The 8604-nt window shown below is 39.4% G+C and overlaps 1 protein-coding gene across 1 annotated transcript; it reads right to left on the bottom strand.

Moving 5' to 3' along the window:
- Nucleotides 1-3670: 3670 nt before the first annotated feature.
- Nucleotides 3671-4162, bottom strand: KRTAP11-1 (keratin associated protein 11-1). The gene has a single exon (XM_006155283.1). The coding sequence runs from the start codon at nt 4160-4162 to the stop codon at nt 3671-3673; it is 492 nt and encodes a 163-aa protein (XP_006155345.1).
- Between the last annotated feature and the right edge of the window lie 4442 nt (nt 4163-8604).

Raw genomic sequence — 8604 nt, 5'->3', positions numbered from 1 at the left:
TTGTTCTTAAAGACAGAGTCTTGCTACATCCCCCAGGCTGACCTTGATATTGTAATCCTCTTGCCTTGACCTCCAAAGTAACCAGAAGCACAGGGTTACATTGCACCCAGTAAAGTTCAGTTTTTTCACATAAGTAATAAAGAACCATGGGAATGCTTTAAGAGTTCTTTTTACTTGATAAACAGAGACACCAGTGATGCTGGACACCAGGTAAGCGCCAAAAGAACTGGAGCTCACAGGTGATTTTGGAATTACTACTCTTTTTTTTTTAATATTTATTTTGTTATTGTTCTTCCATTTGACCAGAGAGAGAGAAAGAGAGGAAGAGGGAGAAGGAGAGTGAGAAAGCAAGCTGCCAGGTCTAGGACTTGGGAATCAGTCAACCATGTGGAAATTCAGTGCCTTAACCACCACACCACCTGCCAGTCCCCAAGATTCCTGTTCCAGAAGACTGGATGAACAGTGATGTCCTTTACCAAGAGAGGGAACAGGGCTAAATGTGGCGGACTACAAATACTGATTTTTTGTTTACAGCTTATTGCATTTGGGGTGTTTGCAAAGTTTCAAGGTGAGTCTGAGCAGATGGCAATTGGGTCTTCCAGTGTGCAGGCCATTATTTTGACATGGACTTTTCTGTGGGTAGGTTTTTTCCTGAGGATAGGTTTGATAAGATCCTTTGAAATATACCTGGAGGACTGTCTCATGACCAAGTTGTTATATTTCTATTGATCACTCGTTGTATCTAGAAAGAGATTTACATGATTTCTTTAACAAATATTTGCTATGTTCCCGATACTGTGGATAACACATGAGGAAGTTTCATGGGAAATGTTCAAAAGTTTATTTAAAATGCATATTATGAAAACTATGCATGGATTTCAACACTTTTTTCACCAAAATAAACTCATACTTTAACTCCACGTTCCTTGAATTTCTTGATGTTTCTTCACCAAGTAGAGGGACCATGTAGAGGGACCAGCAAATGGCATAGCGGTTACATCTCTGGCCTCCCACATGGCCAAACACAGGTCGAGTCCCAGACCTGGCAGCTTCAAAATCACCCTGGACATGCTTGCGTGTGTGTCCAAGTACCTAGGAGGAGAATGGAGAAGAGATTGCGGAATGGCTATCCTTCCTAGAGAGTGATTTCTCACTTTTCCTCTCATGTCTGTCTCTCTTGGGCAAAAACATGCGTCTTAAGAAAAAAAAACCCCAAAAAAAAAAAAAAAAGAAAGAAAAGAGAAACATGTAGAGAACTAATTACTAATTTTATTTTGATATCACATGACAGGATGTATCAGCTGATACATGGGTTATATACATAGTGTCTGTTTATTGCTGAAAACAGAGGCATGAGAGTCTGTCATTATTTCCGCTTCACACATCGATGAGTTTAGGCTCAGAGATGTCCACAAACCTACAACCTGGTGGCAGAGCCAGCCTGGAGAATTGACACTCCTTGCCTGCAGCCATGGACTAGTGGATACAAGTGCATTTCTAGGCCCGGACCCAAAAGAGAAAGAAATCTTCACTGTCCTATCTTTTAAAAAGACTGTTCTCCAAGACGAACTCTGAAACTTTGCAATTTATTATGTAATAAGACAAAGAATAGAGAGAATTTTCAAAGTTCAAGTACAAATAGAATAGCTCTAATAACAAAAAAGATGATTCCCCAAACAGAAATGAAGGCAGGAAAATAGCTTGGCAAGATAGCTACAATATTCCTACATGTTCACAAGATCACTATAAATATAGTCCAAGCAGAGCTTATTCATATCAAACTATCAAGCCTATGTTATTATGTATTACTGATAAATAAATGTTATCTACTCGGGCCAATCAGCCATCTAAGTAAAAAAACAAAGAAAGGCATTTCTGTCTTTATATACGTCCATATATAAAAATATATATTTTGTTATTGAAGCCTAGAAAGCTGAAGCATACAAAATAAAAAACCTCTTTTTTTAAAAAAACAGCTTGTCGACTTTTAAAAAACTCTAAACTTCCCAAGTAATATGTGAAGTGATTGAAATAAGCAATAGTAAGAGTCACGTAAAATAATCTCTGTGAAAGGGCCATCTAGATTTCCCCTCATTATTTATATTTTTAAACAGAACAGAGCATTTCTGAAAACCCATTTAAAAGAGGAGACATGGTTCAATATACAATGAGAAGCATGTCTTGCTTTAGTGAGAGACTACCGTGAGACATACACTAACAATTCTTTGCTGAAGGGGCTCTTAAGAGCAAAGTCAGCGAAAGAAAAAAGTGGAAATAATTCCACCGATACAGAAACCATCTACATATTTTGCCTCTGAAAGCCTCAATTGAGTAAGAAAACCATTTTGCACTGACAATAGATGATCGGAGTCTCCACAAGGCACGAAGCTTCCCCTGTTATGAGAAAAGGCGGCCATTGTTCATGGTATGTGCAATGTGTTCCCATTGTCTATAAAAGTCATCTGCTTCTGTTTCTCCTTGAACACTGACAAGAAAATGCAGACTTGTGTTTCTGGACATAGCAGATGATAAGGGCAGTAACATACCAATTGGTAGCAAGCCCTTATCTTCTAAAAAAAGAGGCAAAAGGACTTAGCACCTCGACCTCCCACCCATCCAGATGGCTTGTTTTACACATGCATGGGTTCCAGCAGAGAGCAAGCAAAAAGTGAGGCTCTGAGTATTAAAATAAATCAATATATTCTGAAGCTTCTTTTTGAGTCCTTCCTGCTTGGACTTACTAAAACATAGAGCTTTCATTTACTCAGAGCTCTGAGTCTCCCAGCTGGTACTCCCAGTTGGAGGAGTCTGTCTTGTTTCAGCATGAAATTGAAATCAATTTTTTGATGCAGTGAATCTCAGGGCCTGCAAATCAACTTCCTTTCCTCCTTCTTCTCTGTCCTGCCTATGGTAGAGGGATCTTTCTTTCACAAAGCTTCCAACTGTAGTCCTCTAGTTAATAAGACGCTGAACCTCTATCTGATCCTACTGCCCCCTTCACTGTACAACTCTTTGAACTACCTAGTTTACCAAGTAACTTCTCTTTTTCCTACATGGAAGTTATTCTGCAAGCTCCTAAATATTAGGAGAAGTGTAGAAGACAAGTCTCTCAAGCAAATATCACGGGCATTTACTTCTCCAGGGGTCAAAGACTCTCTAAACGAGTAAAATGTAAGTTAATCTCATGTTCAGTTGTGCAACACAGACTGAACCAGTCTTTAGGCTCAGAGAAGAAAATCAGCAAAAGATGACTCATAGACAATAAACTCTTGCAAATAAAGAACTCGTTGAGACATACATTTTCAATGCCAGCTAATGCAGGTTTATTGAGAAATACACAGTAAGGCAAGCTCTCTTTTTCAGAGGCACAAAGCAAAGCCAGGACAATACAGCAGCAAGATCAAAACACATCAAAAGCACCAGAGACTTGATATGAGCCGTAAAGCTTCTGGAAACATCCAGAGGCTTACACAGCAGCAGTGATCAACCCTTAAAATAAGGTGGGTGTTGGCCCAGAAAATTTCAGAGTGCCAAAGGCAGCTTGTGCATGGCTAGCAGCCAAATCAGGCAGTCAGAGTGGAAGTCAGCAATGCCAGGCAGCGTGCAGGAAGATCTGGGTTTGCAGCTGGCAGGTCACAGGGACTTGATTTGCTCACGGGCTCCTACACACTTAGCAGGGTCTTCGGCAGCTGGACACGCAAGACTGCTGGTACGTCCTGGTGACCCCACAGGCTGGCTGGCACACAGTAGAAACTCCTCCCACTGGTTGGCAGACAGTAGAGATGCCACCCACTGGTTGGCAGACACTGGAGACGCCTCCCAGGGGCTGACAGCCACTGGAGACAAAGGTGAGTGGCCTGCTGCAAGCACTTGAGCAGGGATTAGAGACACAGGTAGTTCGTCGAGAGCAAGTCACCTGGTCAGGGCCGGAAATGCAGGAAGTTCGCTGGTAACAGGTTGGCTGGCAAACAGCAGGCTCGCAGCGGGTCTCCTGACAGTGATCCAGGAGCCAAGAGCCAGTTTGGAGGGAACTGGGCAAAAGGATGGCACTCAGGCAGTCATCATCACCAGTCGAAGCCATGGCAACTGGGGCCACTGGGACAGTGCAGCGTCCTCCAATTGGCCTGGAAGAGAAATTTCTTGTGGAGCAGTTGAAGGACATGATTTCAGACAGAGGTCTGTTTGTACCTCACTGAAGGTAGTACCTGAATTGTGAATGTCGCTTCAGGCTCCTAAGCTTTTATATATCCTTGCTGGTAGGTGGGGCTCCTTGTCTGGTCTCCCTGGCTTCTCTGGCTCGAACCAGCTTGCCTTAGAACATCTTGTGAATCTACAGTTTAATTGGGTCTTGAGAAGCCTTCACCCTCATAAAGAAAGTTTAGTAGTTTGGTAACTAAATCATAAGTCTTCTGTACTGTACTTAGTGTGGATTAAGAAGGTTGGTTGATAGCTTCAAAGCTATTGGTCATCCCAGCCCACACTTTATTCCTCATTCATCTTGCTTTCATATGATGGGTGTCAATCTGACTGTGACACCAAACATGCCACCGCCCTACAGTCACACACTCTCTCCCTCCTGACCAGGACTAATTACAAGTCCACGCCTTGTTTGCTTTGCTGTTGGCATTTAATCTATCTTAAACAACTTAATCAGTCACTCTTCCACAGCTAACGGGGCTTCTAATAGAGAAGGTACTTCTCCAGTATGCTTCAAGATAACGACAACTTCTGCCAGGAAAAAGAACTCAAAGACTTGTACCAGAGTATGAGCCAGTTTTCAAAATTAATCAGCTGATGGAAACAAGATGCCCAGAGGAAGGTGAGAGGGCAACAGGACCTATCCTTTACATTCAGGCAACGAAGCTAATTATGTGCTAATTAAGTGCAACTCCATGTGTAGCCAAGACCCTTCTTAAATAAATTGGATAAGCTTTATTCCTAAAAATTTTAACCTAATAACAATGGCTAATAGTGACTCATGAGCCTCATTAACATGCCAGTGGAACAGGCTTAATTTTTTAAATTATGATGTTAATTTGCAAGGGTACACTGTCCTCTAATTTGCTCAACATATTTTGGAAATATTTATTTTCACACAAATACTTATAGAGTAGTATGTATTTCATTGATGGATAGACTAAAAGCTCTTCAAGGTCCTTGCCTTCATCAGGGTTAAAGATGGGGAGGGTGGGAGAAAGAAGGTGTTTTATCAATGTTTGGTAATAAATTGATGTGTGAAGAGTATGCTATAATATTTAATTATTCTTTTTATGTTTAAGAAACTATAAAGTATCATTCTCCTTAATTTTTTCTTCCTACAATACAGTCATCTCTGAATGTCAAAACGACTGCTTCTTTTGGTCTACCTATACATAGTATGCCAACTGCTAAGACTGTGGCAAAAAAAAAAAAAAAAAAAAACTTCCACATTGATCAGTGATATTTCTATATCAAAAACATCTGTATGATCTGATTCATTTCACCAACTAACTTCCATGGCAGAGAACAGAAGAACAAAAATGGATTTAGATATATTTGAGGGCTACAGTCAGGCTATGTTTTAAATATGCACAAAGGAAAACAGCTTTCTATCAGAACTCATCGGAATTCCCCTTGCAAAATCTTCACTCATCTTACTGGAGGCCAATGATGCACCCAAAGGAGAGGACCTGTGCTGTAATTCCCAGGGATCAGACCTCAACATCCTAGCTCTCTGTGACTCGCAGTAAGTTCTCAGAAATAGGGTGAGATTAATGAGATGACTGCTTTCTACAATGTTGTGACTATGCTCTTCCCACCATGAAGGATGTCTCAGTGGGTGTTTAAAGGTCTTAGTCCCCAGCTACAGGGCCTAACTTACTCGTTTTAAAATGGATGAGTAGTTTACAGGCTTCTATCAGCCATGGATTTATAGGCTGCTGTGGAGGAATACTTAATCATGTAAATACAAAACAGTCAAGCCAGTGGTAGTTACCTAGAAGAATTCAGGACCCAATGCCACATTCCTGAAATGCCGATTTTTCATTAAGTCAGTATTCGGTCTTGATTCCTCTTTCAGTTAAATGCAACTGAAAGTTGGAAATTATCAATAAGAGATCCTAGAAAATATCTTCCATAAGCTTCAGGAAGGAAGGAAAGGAACATTTTTTGAACACAGAACTCTCTTCCAAGCATTAAGTTACAGAGGGTTTATAGACACATCTCACTGAGTCTTCCCAACAACTCTCTGGAGTAGGTATGGTATCACACAAAGGGGCTGATATTGAGAGGCAGAGTGGCTCCCAGGGTCATAGAGCTCATATTAGAGGTCTTCAAAAGGTCTGTGGAAAATACCTATTATAAACAATTGATGAGCCAGCATCATAGTCCAGTATTTAAGCATCATGCATTGGAACCAGATCCTACATGGCTAACCACAGTTTGAGTCCTGGCCCCAGCAGTGTGTTGAAAACACATCAGATTCATGTATGTGTGTGCCCAAAATCCTGACTGGAAGGAGAAATGGAGGAGAAAGAATTGCAGAATGATCACACCTAATTTAGAGGTACTTTCTCTTTCTCCCCCCCCCCACCTCTTTCTGGCAATAAAAAAGTAAAAAAGAAAAAAAAAGTGATATCAATTTCAATTTTTTTTGCTCTGAGACCTGATGGTAGCACAATAAGCAAAATGCAATGTTATGTAAGGTTGACCCACATGGAAAGGTTCTGATTTCATGTCCTGAGACCTCCCTGAGGAGGTCATGTGCCCCCGTTTCGGGTTTGGCTAAAGCTGGGCATGGATCATGGCATCAAGATACAATTGAGGGTGCTGTTTAACTCTCTGATTCTCTGACTCTCTTGTTCATGGAACAAATAAAACTATTTGGTAACAAAATAAACATGTATTTTAAATCTATTTTTCCATGAAATTTTTGACCTAACATCATATTTGACTAAGTTAAAATTCAAACAAAACAAATTTGAGCTACAACTCACACTGAAGATGTTTATGCATGATGAGATGCCTTCATTAAAGTGCAAACAAGAATTTATTTTTGTAAAACTCAATCATCTGGTGTTTCACTGATGATATTGTAAGGGATATAATCTTCACTACTCTTCCGGGTTCCTCAATGAGTTAACAAAGGCAATAAATGAAACAGTAAGTTATGAGACCTGCTATCCTTATACTTCAAATGTTTTTCTCATTCCAGATACAATTTAACAGTTTTTACTTCATTAGAATAAGAGGCAAGCTCACTGCAAACAAAGTGGGAACAGAGTCATCAATAGCTTGAAGGAACAATTTGAAATTACAGTTATTTTTAATGGTTATGCATATAACCAGTTTTCAGACGACAGCGGAAAAGTGAGTTGATATTTCACTATTTTCCATTTTCCAGAGAACCTGCCATTTTATAGGTGCTAATGAGAAGGCAATCTGTTGAATAGAACCTTTAGATTTAATTACTAACAGAAACTTTGTTTTTGCTTACACTGTATCTAGAAGCAGACAGCTAAGGAAACCTTATATTGAAATGATTTTAAGGTTTGTGAACCATGTTTTGCAGTAAAGGCTTGCGACCCAGATCTGAAAAATTGATTCATTTCCCTGCTCTTTGCGGAAACACACTATCCAGTGTAGAGTTAGGCAAGCTATTTAATGTCCTCCTGTGTGCTATATTTCCATGCAAGCATTTCCATTCTCTTTGGGTTTCCTATATGTTGCAAAAGTGAAGACACCTGCACTGATAATCAAGTGAAGCTTAAACTCCGCACACAATTCTAATCTGACAATGCTGTTAAATGCAATTAATAAAACATTCTTTCACTGGAATGTAAGAAGAAATTATATGGCCAGCCATTATCCGTTTGTACAATAGTTATGTGCAACACTGAACCTTCAATTCTAAGTGCTTATAAAGATTATTCTCATGTCTGCAGAGTGTGAAGTGAGCAGCAAGAATGTTGAGAATAAATGAAGAGAGATCAAAGAATTCCTACCTATTATCTTCATCACCGATGGGTAATTTGCTCATTCGTGTAGAACAATCTAAACCTTATACAATAATTATCACAGATTAGAAATGAGCAATTCTTTCACTCAAAACCGAATTGCAGCAATCACTGACAAGGCCAGCTATTTGAGAATCAAATGAGTTCAGTATGTGCGGGAGGTGGAAGGTTTAATATGCAGAAAGGATATTTTTCATTACAAAGCTAATAATAATGTTGACCAACACCAGTTCAGAGAAAACCACTTAGCCACATCAAATGAAAGAATAATGAACTTGCAGAATAATTAATAAATATAAAATGAAATTTTGCCATCCTATGCATTTTCAGGATGATCACCCTCTCGAATAGAAGCTATCCATTGTCTCCTGAGAAATATAAAAAGGAAACCCAGAAGTTTAAGAACAGTACATAATGGTTGTTTTAAAAATTAAATACATCTTGGCTGAGTTGTTCTGCTTTTTTTCTCTATGAAAAAAAAAAAAAAAAAAAAAAAAAAAAAGTCTTTACACAGACCTCTGGATTGAATCTCCAGAATCCTTATTAACCAAGATATTATAAACTCCTGAAGCCTGGGTAATTGGCACCACAAAAATGCACCAAAATTCAC

Source organism: Tupaia chinensis, unplaced genomic scaffold, assembly GCF_000334495.1.
Source record: "Tupaia chinensis unplaced genomic scaffold, TupChi_1.0 Scaffold000443_1, whole genome shotgun sequence".
Taxonomy (NCBI): domain Eukaryota; kingdom Metazoa; phylum Chordata; class Mammalia; order Scandentia; family Tupaiidae; genus Tupaia; species Tupaia belangeri.
This window is presented reverse-complemented; position numbering and strand designations above follow the sequence as displayed.